Source organism: Perca fluviatilis, chromosome 10 (genome assembly GCF_010015445.1).
Source record: "Perca fluviatilis chromosome 10, GENO_Pfluv_1.0, whole genome shotgun sequence".
NCBI lineage: Eukaryota > Metazoa > Chordata > Actinopteri > Perciformes > Percidae > Perca > Perca fluviatilis.
In genome coordinates, this window is record NC_053121.1 from 26,603,934 (window position 1) to 26,621,735 (window position 17,802).

Genomic DNA, 17,802 nt, shown 5'->3' on the forward strand with positions numbered 1-17,802 from the left:
AGAACACGCACTGCTTCAGGAAACTTTCCGTCGTCTGGCCAAGAGGTGAGAACACAGAGAAAGGAAGAGTCAGGCTCTATACAGGGAAGCAAAAATAGATGATTCCTGTACAGTCCTACGGCACTTAAGTTGGTAAAAGCAACAGCTGGCAAGCCGAACACTGTACTCATAATCACATAGGTGAACATTATATTTATTATCCATGTGAGACAAGGTTATAAATTGTGACCAAACAGCCTTGATTTCTGACAGAAAACATATATATAGAGGAGTCTACAGGTAACTTTAAATAAATATAGTAGCACACACTTTTTAATTTGTTGATTGAAAAGTAGACAAAGTCAGCGTTAATGTGAGCAAGGTAAAAAAAAGATTAAAATAAATAAAATAAAAACAACACAGGAGAACAAAAAGAAATCTGCTATTGGATGAAAGGAAAAAAGAGAACTGTACACATGACAGACCGTCATATGCTTGGTAACAAAGAACCCTTCAGACCTCAACAACACCTGAGGGAAGTAAAAAGAGGTGGATTGGGTAAAAAGTTGTTGCTTTGAGCTTCACGTCATCAAAAGGACAAACTGGGTTTGAAGTACAGGAATATAACTGGCACTGAAAAGGGGAAAACCCATTTTTTTCCTCTGGGTGGAAGATTCAGGAAAGAGTACACCTAAATCTGCAGCAAAGAGCCGGGATGTGTGCTTTCACAATAGCAGCCCAAAGTGTTCAGAAACAAACCCTTGGCTAAAAAAACAGTGTTAAAGTTATTTACACCAGGGCCAGGGGAGGTAGAGCTGGAAAAGACACACACAGATGGTAGAGAGGCAGAAAGTCACAGCCATTTTGTTATTGGGCAACTGGGACTGAGACCTGGAAGTGTCATTGCTCATTAGTGAAACAAGTTTATTCAGCCAGAAACTCGACGGAAAGCTGACAAGAGGGGGAAACAAGAGCGGAGAAGAGGAAATGGAGAGGACAAGCAGAAAAGAACAGAGAGTGCGGAGAGGAGAAAAGGAAGGACAAGATAAGAGAGAGGAGCATGTGCTAAGGGAAGAGTAAACTGATATACCGTGTTGAACAGCCTTTGTGTAACGTCTTTTGAAAACAGATTTCCTGAATTTGTTCAAATATGAGAGAACTGCTTTGTCAGTTTTACCAGCTGCAGTTTAGAACCCCTCCTGTAATACCTTGGCTTGCGTTGGTTACCCCCTGCAAGCGTGCAAATGATCAAGCACAAGTACACACATACAGATCTACTCTTACCGTACTCCCTACCTTGTCAGTTACAATATTGCCATGACTGGATCCATTTTCTTCCACACGTGTCAAGGTTTTACTTCTTTACCGTGCTCCTTTTGTGCTATCATAACATGCACATATTTTATTGTATATGTTTTATATTTTGCCAACCTTTGATCTTGTCTCCCAGCTGGCTGCACTCATGCTCTGAGTAGTGGACGATGGGAGGAGGGGAGGGCGGCCGGAGGCGATCCTCCTCTACCTTGCGCCGGTGCCTCTCCTCTCTGGCCAACATGCGCTGGCGACACTCCCACTCATAGAGGTCGTCTCTGGCCTGGGCAAAGTCCACGTGGAGACGGCCAGTGTCTTTTTTGTCTGTGCTGGAGCCCAAGCGAATACGATAACCTATGGGAGACAAAAGTGTAAAGATTTAAAAGCCAAAATGAAAGAGGAGATGAGAGGGAGGAAGTAATGGCAAAGTAAATATGGAAAAAGTAAATATAATGCAAGAAACAGATGGGACAGCGGGGATGATGTTGGTGACCCCCTGACTTGTCTTCTAGCACCAAGCATTAGGTGAACATTTGTGGTATTGAGTTAGATGTCTTAACAACTATTAGATGGATTTCCATGAAATTTGGTGCACACAGTCACGTCCACCTAAGGATGAATGGTAAACTTTTTAGTGATGCAGCGCTATCATTTTAGTTGTCCAATATTTGTTTAGGAGACCGGTTTATGACTGCAAAACAAATTACTTTCCCTTCAGCCTCAGCTGTAGTTTTATTAGGCTAATTAGTAAATGCTAGCATGCTAACATGCAACACTAAAATGGTGAACATGGTAAACAATATATCTGCTTCACATTCACATGTTATCATGGTAATGGTAAGCATGTTAGCATGATAATGTTAAAGGTTAGCTCAAAGCACTGCGGCCTTCCACAGCCGCTAGCGTGGCTGTAGCTTCTCAGTCTTGTTATTAGGTATTTGACACAAGAGAGAAAAAACAAAGGAAGAGAGAAAAGAGGGTGACATGTGACAAAGAACCTAGTTGGATTCAGACTGAGGAAGTCACAGTTATGTAGTTTCCACCGTAAGACACTGCAGCACCGCAACACCTGAATGCCTCTAATTTTTGACAGCTGTCAACTTCACACTTCCCATTCGCACCTGCCGGTGCACTTTCTTATTAAACATTCTATATGATAATCTGTAAGTCTCACATCTTCTAAGCTGCTCATGAAATAAAAAAAATACAGAAAAATGTAATTATGGGCACCATGCATCTTTTTAATGCAAATGAAAAATATGGCTGGAGGCATGGATTTGAGTCAACTGAATAGTCACATAGGCAAAAAGGAGCAGGACACCACAAAGGTAGACACATGAGCTTTACCCTATATTTTGCATAGTTTCTTTCTTGGCCAGTTGTGAGTCACTTTCCATCACTTTTCACAAATTGAATTTAGATTACATAACAGATAACGGACACAAACCACTTAGCAGGCCCTTTATTGGGGTCAACCTGCCTAGTACCGCTCTCTTCATCCTCGTCATACCTCTTTTGCTTGTTGGATTTCTTCACTTGACAAGATGTACTGTAAATGTAGACTTTTGTGGAGAAGGCCTGCATCCTTTTTCCAAAAAACAAGAGAGACTTCTCAAGAGGCACTGAAAGACCACAATATCCCTCATTACCCCCTCTTCTCCTCACTACTTCCCTCTTATCCTTACACTCTCCTCCTTACTCAATTTTCACTAATGGCTGGTTGCAGATAGATCTGAAGTGAAATCATACCCATTTTGTGATTTAATTGGTTGAAATGATCAGAGAGTGTTAAGTGTGAGTGTTTGGGTACAGATGTGTGAGTGTGTGCTCCAGCCACTGTCATCACAGGAGAAGGGGGGCAGTGTAAGATGCCAGTGCAAACAGGAAAAGAAATGAGTTCAAGTTTGTGGGGTTTCTATTTCAGTCCGCTCTCCCTGCTTCAGGCTCGCAATCTACTACTACTTCAATATTTCATATGGAGGAGATCTCAGTGTGCTGGGGCTGCTGGAGTTTGTGTCATTGCTGGGTACTGTGTTTGCACAGTGTGTGTATGGATGTGTGTGTGTGGGTGGGGTATTATTTATGGGAAAACTACACAGCTCTGTCATGTGGCTAATATATAGACCTCAGCTCCCACATCTCACTGTGAGAATAGAGGCAGACGAAATCACAGGACCTCTCACGCACACGCACACAAGCATGAACACACACTTAATAATGCTGGGAATACCACTGAATTGGCTGCTAGGTTAAAAGGGTTTTTCTAAGTAGGAATATATGGCCAGCTGAGAGAGATTTAGGATGTTTGGGCTCCAGAAGCTGCTGTGAAAATGAAGATAAGATAAGTAGAGATGCTTTTTTGACTTAATGGTAATTTATATCTTCTGTTGTGTGAGCCTCAAGTGGCCCCCTTATTATTCTCAACGACTGTGAGTGTACTAACTGTCTTTTCCAATAGTAAACCCAATACAGATGTGAAGAGGGTGGAACTGTTGGTTATGTGCATGTTTTTTCCCGAATGTATAATTAATGAACCTTGAGATTTGTAGTATGGCCACCAATTTAATTATTTCACCTTTGTTTCTGAGAGATCATATTTTCTGTGTAAGTTTGGCATGACGGACGACTCTAAATAATACATACGAGCCTCGGCCACCGTTGCTATGGCGACGAGGGCACGAATCAGAGTTGAATGGAATTCAAAATGCTTTGTCATTTTGATGCTCAATCATCCAAAATTTATCTCAACAGTGTAATCTTTAGCTTTCACTCACAAATGTTTCTTACCAAAATGCACCCTGGGAGTTTTTATGTACTTGCATCTTCAAAAGTTTTAAAAATCAAGAAACCAGATATTTTCTGACCCACTTGTTCTTCTGTCCACTGGGTGGGAGAGGGTTCCAACTGTTACTTACATGACATTGTTTATGGGAGTTTTAATTCCAAGGGCCTACTTTGCAACTCTATGCATTCTTGCTTAACATTTGTCTAAATGCCATTGACACAAATACACTGAAATATACCATAGAAATATACCAATACAACCTACACAATGAGATATTAGAGTTATGACAGCATACCCGACAGGAAGAGAGCCTTGTCCACAGTAAACTCTTCAGCAAATCTGATATGGCAGAAGTTTTTCTTGCTTTTGCGTATGGCAGTGATATCACCACACTGCCCGAAGACCTCCATGATGAGTTGCTCTGTGGCGTTCTCTGGCAGACCGCCGACAAACACCGTCTTACAACCTGGAGGGCGGTCTCTTGTGGCTGGAGGGGGAAGGTCTGTTCAAAAGTAGTGGAACAAAGGAGATAAAATACAGTTACAAATACAGATACATGCATCAACCATTACTATGTTAAAATATTAAGAAAGGGCTGGAATGATGATGATGAAACTGTGTGCACTTGCATTTATGTGGAGATAATACAGTTGAAATACAAACACAAGAAATGATTCAGCTGTTAATTATGCTCTTTGAGAAGCTGACAATATGTCTAATGGCATAAAAAGATACTGTTCTGATTATATCGCTGCTGGAAATCAGACCTGCTCCGCAGGTCTGATTTCCTGTCTTTTGTTTTAACTAAAAAAAACTATATATATATAGAACCAATATAAAATTATATTTATTCTTACTTTAAATGCCAAAATGTGAATAGCAGGGTATTCCAAGGTTCAACAAAATAACAAAAACCTGGGTGTTTATTCTGTATAGACTTCCTACCAGGTGTATGTATAAAGTTGAGTTAATAACATAGATGAGAATCTAATGGAACGGAAAGCCACCCATATAAGCAGAAACTGACTAAGTCACAAAAGATCCATTAACAAAATGTAAGGAACGATTCTTAAGAGGGGAAAGTGGCCCTACAATAACTGCAGAAAGACTACCATGATAAAGCATCTACGGCAATCCACACATAATGACTAAAGAAAACAAAAGCAAATACAAAACATCCAGAAGGCATGAATGACAAATAAATCCTAAAAAGGACCTGGGGTCTAGCTCCACATTCAGGCTGAGAAGAAAAGGAGCCAGGTCACACAAGAAGAAAAAGTCTGTACATAATACGATTAACGACTTGGAAAAACAGGCCACATTCTGAAGCTTGAACATATTTTAAAACATAGCAAAGACACCCTAAAAAACGATAAAGATGAATGCATGCATAATGACAACTTGGAGCAATATGCTCGGGTTTTTTTTTTTGTTAGATAAATGTTAATATCAAAACCATTCCATGCATGAAAATGAAATCCTTTTAGCCACAAAGTGATCTCTCATGTGGAAGGTCCCCTGCATTGCAGAAAATCACTTATTTAACACAGATGAGTGTTGACTGATCTAATCTCCAATAGATCAGGCTTCTCATCCATGATGAATGTGATTAGGGGGGTCTATGAGGAGTGAACCAGCTAATCAGTGAAACGCTGAGAATGCTGAATTTCCGGATGTCTGCTAGAAAGGGCATGCAATCACTGTTACTGATGCTCCCACCACTGTAGTTATTGATACTACTGAAAAGACCTAGAGTTGAACTTGGTTGGATACCTGAGGTGTGTCATGAGGGCCTCACTGATCAGCAGCAAGTGGATTAATTCAGATATCTTGAGAGCCTATAAGTGTGATCAAAAGGATTTCAAGACTGAGCATTGGTTGGGTGCAGTAATACAAACTTTCCATTAGCTTTCTCTCACTGTCAAACAGAAAAACAATCTAAATAGGGCGGTAACTAACCTTGCAGCAAACAGAAAAGTCGGTTATTAAGTCCTGTTTATAACAACATATAAATCCATTCATCTTCTGCGGCCTTATTCACTTATTCAAATTCACCTTTGCCTTTCCCTTTTAAGACTCCTCCTTTGGACCTAGCAACACAACCACGCACTGCCACTGCCATCTCTTATCTAAATTTTTAAAAAAAAAAAAAAAAAAAAAAAAAAAAAAAAAAAAAAAAAAAAAAAAAAAAAAATATAAATATATATAATATATATATATAATAATATATAATATATTTTTTTAAAAATATATATACCATTAAAAAAAAAAAAAAAAAAAAAAAAAAAAAAAAAAAAAAAATATATATACACACACACACACACACACACACACACATATATATATAACATATATATATATATATATATATATATATATACACACATACATATATATATACAATATATATATATATATATACATATATATATACATATATATATATACATACATATATATACATATACATACATACATACACACATACATACACATATACATACATACATACACACATACATACACATATATATATATATATATATATATATATATATGTGTATGTATGTTGTATGTATGTATGTATATGTGTATGTTGTATATGTATGTATGTATATATGTCTATGTCATATATATATATGTATATATATTATATATATATATATACATACATCTATACATACATACATACATACACATATATATCTTTTTTTTATATATATAACTCCAACCCTCAACTGTAAAAGATTTGGGTAAAGAAAGAAAGAAGAAGGTCACAATACAAACAGCGGAAATTAGGTTTCTCAGCAGGGTGGTTGGTCTCATTCCACATGATGTTACATGTACATGAAGTTAGGAGCTCAGTTATTTGGGGAGACATCAGTTTTGCTGCTTCACATTTATGATGCCTCTTCATAGTATGATAAATAAACCAACCATCTGGAATACATATTTTACAAAAAGAAAAATATTTATGAGATGCCTGCATTCAAAACATAAAGCTCCAAAGTCACAGAGTTCTCCTCTGGCTAAAAAGATTGATCAGCTCATTCCTTGACCTCCAGAGTTGGCGGATTTAAGTAGTTTTGAGTTAAGATGGACAGAACAAGTACAAAGTGGTGCAGAAAAAGCTTGCAACAGCAAGAAAGAGCTTTGTTGACACAACAAAGAGTTCCAAATGAACTGACCTTTTCGGTCCACGAGTGTCTGATGGAGACGATGGGAAGAGCAAAGAGGACGGAGAAATCGGAACAGGTGCAGTGCAACAGTCACCTAATGTGTCATGTTGTAAATTGAAAACAAAACTTTTTTAGTTTTGCAATCAAAGTTTGGGTTTTTTGTTAGCAGTTAACGGTTTGCAGCAGTGAGATCTATCCTCTCAGCCACCTGCTGTGCTACTGAACCCCACTATTCTGCAAATTAAGACATTTTGTGTAAATGCACTATGCACAATATTCAGATTAACTATTCATGATTTCTTGATTGAATTACAAGAAATACATGATATCATACAATGTATGAAAGCAATCCAAGTCATTGCCTCAGGTTCACCTGTATTATATTTGCATACAAATGCAGAATGTACAGTAAAATGAGGAGGGAGCAGATTTTGCAGGATCCACTGTGGAAATCCTAACATGTGGGTGCTTCTGCAAAAAAAGTATTTTTTTTGTCCAAGTTCTAACTCAATGTGGGTCCCTTTGAGTAAATGTGAGACGGACATTTCAAGGGCGATCATTTTGAAATGCAGACTGAGAAACTGAGGAGTAATTCGAGGAGAGAGTGGATGCAGGGTTCAGAGTGTCTTTGAAAACTGCATTTTATTATATGATGACTCTAATATTTTGTCCAATTTATTTGCATATATTGAGGATTAAAATGTAAGTACTAAACTAATAATGTAACGCAATAAAATACAAAAACACAACAAACTAACTCAAAACCTACTACATAATTGAGTCTGTTGTATTGGATTGAACTATAATGTACAGGATTTTCTAGTTTTCGGCCCACTCACTTATTGTATGCTTTGAATCTTGGGAAATTAGCAGACTGTATAAACCATTGGCTGACTAATAAAGTTGTTGATGTGCTTTTGTTCTGACATGTTACTTTCGATAATTGCGGAGGCTGCTGTAAAGCAAACACACAGACTGATTCACAGTCAAGTCCCGTCTCACAGGCCTGCCGTCTGTGTGGCCACCCACTGGTCTGTTACACTAACACAGGTCATCACCATCCATCACCTCAACTGGCTAAACACCTTTTTATAGTCCATGAGGCTGACACAGGGAGGAGACTTAAATCCTCAAAGGACTGTTATTCAGAAGACAAACTACATTTACAGCTCACACACTCCTGTCCAGCTCACACATGTTCAGTTCACTCACGTCACACGTGAACAAAGAAAAGGTGTGAACCTGCACACACGAAGAAACAGACATCGTTGCCAGCACATTGTAACACACTAGGACTTCCCTATCATAGTCCAATAGTCGGCTTGTCAATTTTGTATTAGGATCTTGGTTGACTGATACATTTTGATTTGTTTTTAAAAGTTACTCAGTAACTTTTTCAGATGTTTTTGTAATTAAAACTACTGCAGTTGGGAATCCTTCTGAATTCAAGCTAAATGTATGTGTGTGCATAAGCAACACTGGGACACAATGCTATCCTCAAAGCTCAAAAGAATACATTTCATCTTTCCTTAAGAATAATTAATAAATATATCTCAGACTGAGTTAAGAAGTTTAAAAGAGCTAGGAAGACAGACAGCACAGAGCTTGATGTCCAATTAGATTAGCCCATAGGTCCAAATGTTGAGTGTAATGTCTTTTAAAACCCACCTTTAGCACTAGATAGGTGGGTGGAAGGAAGGAAGCATCAGTGGAGAAGGTAGACGAGGGGTTAAAGCTAAATGGGGAGGGTTTGACTGAGGGAGATGGACGAAAAGAGCCTGATGAGAATGCACATTGACGGTAAAATGATGCACACTGACGAGGTAGTAAAAGAAGGCTGCAGGGTTGTTGCTGTGCAGCTACAGGTCAGTGAGATGGGATGCCGCACATTCTGTAAGATTGTGTGCATGCAGCAATTGGGTAATGACACCATATGCAACCTTGTTGCCTAGATATCACGACTTTGCCTGCGATATTTTATGAAAGCCTGAATGCGGCTAGCATCGATGCTTGATTCCCTTTGTTCCTTGCATACTGAACAAAGCTCGAAACTATCTGCATTTGTAATACATTGCTGGTTCAGAGCAATACTTAAGTATAAAACCAATGGGGATGTGGTACCACTGACCGCGCAGTATTATTCAATAATATAACAACATCAGATACAGTAGAGGAAAGGATTTCTTTTCCCACATCACATTTAGAGTAAGCTTTATGTATGCTCAATGGCGAAGTACTAATCCAACTATTCTGATAATTAATTAGTGGTTTAAGTGCTTTTTTAAAAGCACAAATGGTAAAACAATTCACAGGTTCAAGCTCCTCAAATGTGAAGGTTTTCATGTTTTCTTTACCTTCTATGACAGTAAACTATCTTTGGGTTGTTTACTGTTGGTTGGACAAAAGAGGACATTTTAAGACATCACTGTAGGCTTTGGGAACTTATTTTGCTGTTACTATTTGCGATTTTCTGTAGAACAACTAATTGAGAAAATTAAACTTTAGTTGCAGTCCTTAAAGGTCCAATGTGTAGGAATTTCTCCTTTTGAGATCATATATCGCAATCAACTCTCTCGCACCACGCAGTTCAAAGTACGTATTACAGCTACGGTAGCCTTCACACTTCGAAAAGCTGGTCTCTTGCTCTTTTCAATATCCGTTTTCTTTTTCTGGGCGAAGAAGAAGACTCCTGTTCCTGAAATTTGGATTTTGAATACGTATTATTCAAAATCCGTATTAATAATGTATTTCAAGTATTTCAAGATGTATTCTTGAAATACATTAGCCGGTAAGGGTCTACCCCAGTTCATGCGAATGCAAATGTAAAATTTCATTATATTTGGAATTGATGGTGGAGGTAAATATTCATGAAAAAGGACAGGTTTGTGCACGGGCAACACAGATTTTGATAATGAACAACTAAACACGTTACACACTGGACCATTAAACACATGGCACAGACTTTATAACATTTTCTTCATCACTTAACAGCTTTGTCATAAAAAATAAAATCTAAATTTTGCATCCAAAATTACTTTTAATAGCGTGCAGTATGAAAGTATGATTCACCTCTATCGTCAATGTTTCTTATTCCCCATTCAGCTCTACACTACTCAGAGTCCACACAGCTTTAGTGACACACATACTAATACGACCCTCAACATTAACACTTCATTTAAAACCACATTTTGTGAAAGACTTTTTCTGCTCAAGAACCTGGTGTAACCAATAACAAGCCAAACTTTTTATTTCCAGGAATTTCAAAATAAACTTCACCTTAAGTTAGGAATTTGACAGGTAACGTGCCTTTTCAGTAAAGTGATTGTTTTTGTTCCTATGTGTTGAAAAAACCAAAGGTATACTATCCATCTATCAATTGACTGCACAGATTTGCAGACATCCTTTTCTCCAGCCATGTCATCCAGCTCCTTGAGGGGATCCTGAGTCTCCTTCAAGCCCGATGCCTGAAAAACCCGGGAGATGCTTGATCACTGTGCCTTTCAGAAGCAGCAGTTCTACTCCAAGCTCCTTCTGGAGGTCCAAGCTCCTGATCCTGTCCCTGAGGATGAACCCAGACACCAGGAAGGAAAACCAATTACAGCTGCTTGTAACCTCAATCTACATCATGTGGGTAGATTGAATGTAAGGACATTTTTTGCCTTCAGGCTTATATCTCCATTTTCTGCACCAATTCATCGGTCTGGATCTCGCACTCCGGCTTCACTTGTGAAGAAAATAATCCCAACCGCTTCACGTTGCAAACCATCATAGTACACGCTGGTCGTCAAGGTCCAATGAGGTCAACAGAACTACAATCTGAAGTTAACCAAAGATTGCACTACTACAACTAGATTCTGTCCATGTAAATTATAAACATAACACACCAGTCCATACAAGTCTTTGAATTGCTTTTGGTCTGGACCAATTTGTCTTTTGAGACGCTATCAGGAGCTGCTGCTGTGACAACTCGCAGGGTCACAGAGGCACACAATCCACCCCCTCTGGTGGATGTTCTATCAGGGCGTAAGTCATCTCTGTTGGCTTCAGTGTACAATGTAGAGCTGAATCTTACAGAGTTACTTGACTTTTTTGAGAAGAATTAAGCCTAGGCTGTTTTTCTCAGATGTCTGCCTCTTCAAAATACTTGGCTTAGAGAATTTTATTTAAAAAAATGTTGTCACTGAGAGGCAAGAAGATCTAAAATAGAGATTGAGATCAAGTAAAGAGTAACTGGGACAGGGTAAAAAGCATAGGGGTAGAGAAAGTATGAAGTTCAGTATGAAGATAAGAAAGGTCCACAATTAAAGGTCCCATGGCATGAAAATTTTAACATTAATATGAGTTCCCCATTTAACATTCTATGGTCCCCCAGTGGCTAGAAATGGTGATAGGTGTAAACCGAGCCCTGGGTATCCTGCTCTGCCTTTGAGAAAATGAAAGCTCAGATGGGTCGATCTGGAATCTCCTCCTTATGATGAGAGAAATCTCAATCATTCCGAATCTTGCAGAGACGGAGAGCATAGGTATATGTAAGGAGATAACATGGGCACAGGCTAATTATTGCTAACTAAAATGCTAGTTAACATTAGTAATTAAACTTAAACAGCTAATGTAAGTCGAAACTGCCTGCGAGCTTCTCCTGTACTATACGGTAATTCCTCTACTATGCGACAGTAAGTCGCGTGGTTATGACACAATTGTTAGCCTATTTTTACAAAAAAGTCTGCTACGGAGCCATAACATGAGGTACAAGGTAATGGAGCCTTTTATACATTGTTGTGTTTCCTTAGAAATAAACAATGGACAAATAAAGTCTTTAAATGCTTCAGATGTAAAGTTATTCGCTGTCAAAGTGACGTCAAAATGAATGGCAGTCAATGGAATGCTAACGGCGGCTGTTGGCTTGTTAGCATCAAAATGGCGCCATAGGAGCTACGGGTGTGGAGAGACTTACCCCCTTGATGAGAAAGAGAGAGACATCATGGTTTGTAAACAAGCGAAGCATGGCAGTTGGTCAAGGCCACACCCCCACCCTGCCCCCCTATCTCCTCCTCAATAGCATTTAAAGCTACAGACACAGAAATGGCACATCCTAAGGAAAGCTCATTGTGGGACAGGCTCTAGTAGCTGTAATTCTGCACCAAGGTTGAATTTCAGGAAAGAGACTTCAGATAAAGTATTAGGGGACCACTGAGGGCTATATAAAAGCATCCAAAAAGCATCATGTCATAGGACCTTTAAGGTTGTGTCCATACATCACTAAGGAAACAGCTTCAGACTTTGGGGCAAAGATTACAGTACTGTAAACTGGTATTATTGTGACAGGCTCTAAAGTAGTTGGTTAATTTTTTGACAAGCTGATCCCTCACACAGCCTCAGGGTTTATATGTGCCCTTGCACAGAGTACCTTGTTAATTTCCCTACGCTAACAACAAGCAACAAGAAAGATGTTCATCAGCTTTTCCCTCAGCACCATATTGTAACAGTGACAGTTTATAATGAGACATAATGCAAACCACATACATGCAAGCACATCTGAATACGTGTGATAAAAATAAATGCCTAACAGAATGCAAGTGTGTGTGTTTTGTGAAAGGATTGTGAACTCCCAAATACAGTACTACTGCGTTGAGGAGCTTTTGTTTTAGTTCACCTTGAAGATGACTTGTAAGACTTGTTTGAATAAAGTCCCCAGGCAGAAACTTTTCTAGCAGGAAATCTGAAAAAGCAAAAGGTGGGATCAATCAAAAGCACCCCCTACTATTACTTTTCTAACTCTGGATAATTGGAAGGTGGAGGTGAGATACATATAAACAACAAAACAGCTTAATACAAAGTGACTTGCCCTGAAAGTTTGTTGTGTGGATGTAAATGCAGTTCATGGTGATCAGGTTAATCGTTGGGAAGAAAGGGGGGAGAAAAAATAAAGAGGAACAACACAGATGAACATCGCATGGTTGATTGTTGTTTCCCATAATGGAATACCAAGTGGAATGGAATAATAGTCTTGGGTCTGACATATGTAACAATAGCATAATCTCAAGTCTTTACAGAAGTAAAAGCTGCAAACAAATATATATGCTTATATCTGCAATAACCACACTCATTTGTCACATTATATTTTTTCTTGCATGGGTTTCAAACTGTTGAACTTGACGAACAAAGAAATTTGAAGATAGCCCTGTTTTCGTTGTAAAGCGAATTTAAGAAATGTTGCAAAAAAAGAAATGAGAATAAGGTTTATTTCCATCAACTTGGTTCAATTGGGCAAGTTTTAATTATTCTTTCATGTCAGCTATGGGCCATGTTTCATCCTGTCCGGAGGACATATTAATATAATATTCGGGAAGACGCCGACAGTGGAAACAGCTGATCACTCATGTGAGTTAAATATTCGCTTTGTCAGAACTTATTTGGCAAAGGCGTTTCCATATCCCATTAAGCGCATTACCTCTTTTTCGAAGACAAAAACCACATCAAGCGAGCGTATAAAAACCTTTTCGCGCAACTGAGGAAGTTGTATTGAATTTCCTCAATTCAGCTTTTCTAATGCTATATTTCCAAATGTGCAAAACAATTTGTTTATGGAAATACGGCTGATGTCACCCTGGGCTCTGGGAAAATGCCATGGATGTTTTATGGATCCACTTATTAATTGCTTATTTGAGAAAATAAATGTAGCCCTTATACTATCATGTGACCTAAATTACATACTCAAGTTAAGTTAAAACAACTAAATCCTTTTTATAAAAAAAACTGAGCTACTCCATCTGCTTAAGGGAAAGGCAATGAGATGTGGTTAATAAACTTAAAAAAACAGTAAGTTGGACCTTGTGTGTCTAATAATATAACAGAGTTAGATGCCTTTTATTGTGGTGTGACTCTTTTGCATGGAGGCGCTGGTAAAGGAGCAGGTTGTCGTGGAAGGCGCAGGATTAGCATGATATTATGACTTACTGGGGTTGGGGGGGAACAGGGTGCAGCTCTTGCAGTGGATGATTTCTTTGACAACTGGCAGATCCTGGGAGAGGGGGGCAGGCACCATACCGAGGCCAGGCATCATGGGATTCAGGGGGGTAATTCCAGCCATCATACCAAGGCTGGGATCAAAATCTGGAGGTAGGACAGAAATATAAATGAGATCACACAGCTCTTCCTTCCTGGGAAAGAAGAGAACACATAGACAGTAAGTTTTAAACACAGACTTGTTTACCAACAGCTAACCTTTGGTCAGGTATAACTTTAGCCCATAATAAATCTTCTAAGTTCCATTTCACGTTGTGTACTTATTCCCTGCCTGGTTCTTCGGTCAACACCAGTGACACACAACCAGCCTACTCATAATGGAATACACAGCCATTCATGAATAAATCATCTTGTAAACAACATGCATACTTCAAGAAGTTTTACTGAATCATTCTCTCTGTCACTCCTGCAGCTTGAATGATGACCTTATAGATTATGATTAGAGTTGGCCAGTTGGGTCTAAAACCTACGTATCAGAGAAGCTTATATTTACAAATATCGATTTACACTGCACCTGGGTAAACATGCGCACACCTACACACAAGTACTGGCATCCATAGACACCATGTTTTTATGTGCACACGCATCCCAGTATGGAGCTTTTTGAAATGGAAATGATGCTGCCCTCCAGTATGTGCCTCAACATCACCTGCAGAGGATTGTAGTTGACAATTATGCCACAGGGTGTGTAATGTTTACGCACCTGTGTACGTGCATGCAGGAGCAGGGCTCGCTAAAACAAATCCTTCACTGGAGATTATACACACAATGTAATACACTAGATATGTAGCAGAATAAATCTGAACCACTGGGGAAAAAAAACAATTATACAGAAGGTGTTGTTTGCTGACTATAAGACACAGTCGACTAATGAAGTGCTTAAATAAACAAGCAACACAATAGTAGAATCCGAGAGAAATACAGCAGTTTATCAATAAATACTACCTTTAGAAAGATATACAGTCAATGTTCAGTTTTGATTGACACTGTCAGAGATGTTTTAATTTAACTATACATTTATTATTACGGTTGTACTTGCTGTTTCTAATATTCTTCCCCCCTCATGTTTGTTAATGTGCTGGGCAAAACATTGCACCTTTCAATATACTGAAGTCCAGCACAATGTACTATGACCTCAGTAATAAACAAATAGTTGAATTAACACCTCTCAGAACTAAAACTGACTTTTATAAGCTTCATAAACTTTGAAAATACTTTGTTTTGAATTTAAATATCTGTACCTGTAAATAAATATTCACTTGAAGTTAATTGTGATATTCACCTCCAAAAGAGAACAACTGCAACAAACATTATGTGGATTCCAACAATTCTAACTGAAATCCAGTGTAAATATTTACTGTTCTATAATATACACCCATTAACTGGCAATAAGATACATTTGCTTATAAGTAATTTCCTCTAAATCTACTGTAGGAGAGAAAATGGATGACTGAAGAATAAAGAAATATGCACATCACAGAAGACCACCAGAGAGGGGTGTAATAAAGACAAAAATGAGGAGGGAAATAGGGGCAGATAGAGAAAGGCAAACTATACGTGAACTCTATTAAAGGAAAATAGATGGAAACCATATGTCTATTGATGACCTCACCATCAGTCGCTAACCATGTGTCCAATTGAGAGGGAACATGTGATAAGATGGACCCTAGGTGCCAGGCGATTGATTGCTTCTTTCGCACGTTAAGGTGAATGAAGAGAAGACGGATAGTAGGAGGGAAGATAAGAAAGGGTGGATGGAAGATGGGAGGCTGGTGCAATAACCAACCTGAATGCCAAACACTTTACATCGAAAAGGACTGAGGAAACAAAACAGAGTATACACTAAGACTGACCCTTATGTTGTGTTGTGGGTGTTTGCAAAAGAAGAAAGCATGGAGCAAGGAAATCAAAATTCAATTCCTGAGCTAATGCTCTACTGTTCTACTGGTTAAATTAGGAAGCATGCTTATGAGTTCACATGTCGTATGTTGATGCAAAGCAAACAAAATTTTAGATTTCAGCTCACATGGAGGAAACATTCTGGTTAAATCAGGGCATGGCTGGTTCAATTTGACTGCAGTGCTGCCCATGCTTATGTTCCCTTTGGAGTGTGAGTGTGTGAGTGTGTGTGTGCGTGTGTGTGTGTGTGTGTCGCGCGCGCACGCCTATCAATCTTTCCTCATCCATTAAGAGCCTGAGACCTGAAGCAAGCATGAAGCAGAGCAGTGTGTAATAAAGGAGATTATTTACTTCATCCTAAGGATTTCCAGCTACAGCCGAGTTCTCTCATCACCACTTTTAACAATGTAGCTCGAGGACATGTTTCATCATGAACATACCATTATTTTCTCCCTCCTGCCGTGCAACTCGTTACAATGTATGCTGTAAGTAGACACAGATGAACATGCAGACTTGCACTTGCTCCACAGTATGTATTCATGCAGTTTTCTGAGGGATTTGCTGCTAGATGTTCCAGATATAAATTTATTTTATGTTATTTATTGGAGTACAGTTTACATTTGAAAAGGCATTATAACAGTGAATATGACTGTTTTGCTAGCCAGTATGAAAAGTGCATCCTCTAGTTTGTTCAAGAGTTTAAAGTGGCTCATTTACAATAAGAGAATAAGTTAGAGATGCATCGTTGCATTTCAAGTGTTGCGTGCAGTAACTTAGCCTGGCTGTATCGTGAGCTCAACCAGGTAACGTTATCACTGTCACTGTCAAGAGCCAAACATTAAGAGTTTTTTGTAGCGATAACCAACGTAATAATAACTTAATTAAAGATTAATATTGTGCATTATATGACACCCAAGGACGCTTTACACAAGTACAGGGGGACAAGGGAACAGAAAACAGTAGGCCAACAGAAACGCAGACTGAAAAGAAATAAAACCGGGTGCTAAATGGAAGAGGGATGTAATTTAATGTAGGCTACTGGCGTAAAACCTCAACATCGCGCATTGTAAAGTTATGAATGACATATTACATACCTGAGGGCCAATTCGGGGTCACTTTTGAATAATTTACAATCCTGTAATTGTCTCCATCTGATAAAGACCGACCGAGTGTGACTTAGACTTAGTGACTTAGTCACTTTCCCTTTTAGCTTTTAGTTGGTCTTGGTTTTATTTCCTTTTTTTAAGGTGATGGCCCTGCCCCAGTATCAACCATAACAACAAAAGGTAACTTGTAAAAAAAAATTAAAATACAATTGGGCCTATATAAAGAAATTTCCTGCTACCTTTTACCTGGCTGCACAGGCTTTTCCGGTGTTACAAATATATCTGTGACCCGTCATATATATAGTAACTTTAAGGGCCCTGTCAAAGAAGTTACTAAAGGACCAGCTAGTCACTCACAAACACACATTAAAATCTAACAGGCTGCATATTCTCTACACAAGTGAGCACTGCGGTCAGATCATTTCAACGCCAAAAAACACCATCTATAGGAAAGGAAAGTAATGACAGCAGGACTTTGATTTTGGACAGTTGGTCAGCAAAACAAGACACACTAATA

General features: G+C 38.7%; 1 protein-coding gene across 6 annotated transcripts in view; it reads right to left on the reverse strand.

The window, feature by feature from the left end:
• Window positions 1-17,802, reverse strand: part of enox2 (ecto-NOX disulfide-thiol exchanger 2) — a 192,000-nt gene that overhangs the window by 27,000 nt on the left and 147,198 nt on the right. For 5 of the 6 annotated variants that reach the window (XM_039813280.1, XM_039813277.1, XM_039813281.1 and 2 more), the window contains 5 exons: window positions 14,212-14,367; window positions 12,908-12,973; window positions 4,371-4,577; window positions 1,411-1,644; window positions 1-34 (listed from right to left, as the gene is read on the reverse strand). The exon at window positions 1-34 is cut by the window's left edge and continues 179 nt beyond it. In XM_039813280.1, coding sequence (XP_039669214.1) covers window positions 1-34; window positions 1,411-1,644; window positions 4,371-4,577; window positions 12,908-12,973; window positions 14,212-14,367 — 697 coding nt within the window. The remainder of the gene's footprint in view (window positions 35-1,410; window positions 1,645-4,370; window positions 4,578-12,907; window positions 12,974-14,211; window positions 14,368-17,802) is intronic. The other variant, XM_039813279.1, reaches the window with a different exon arrangement.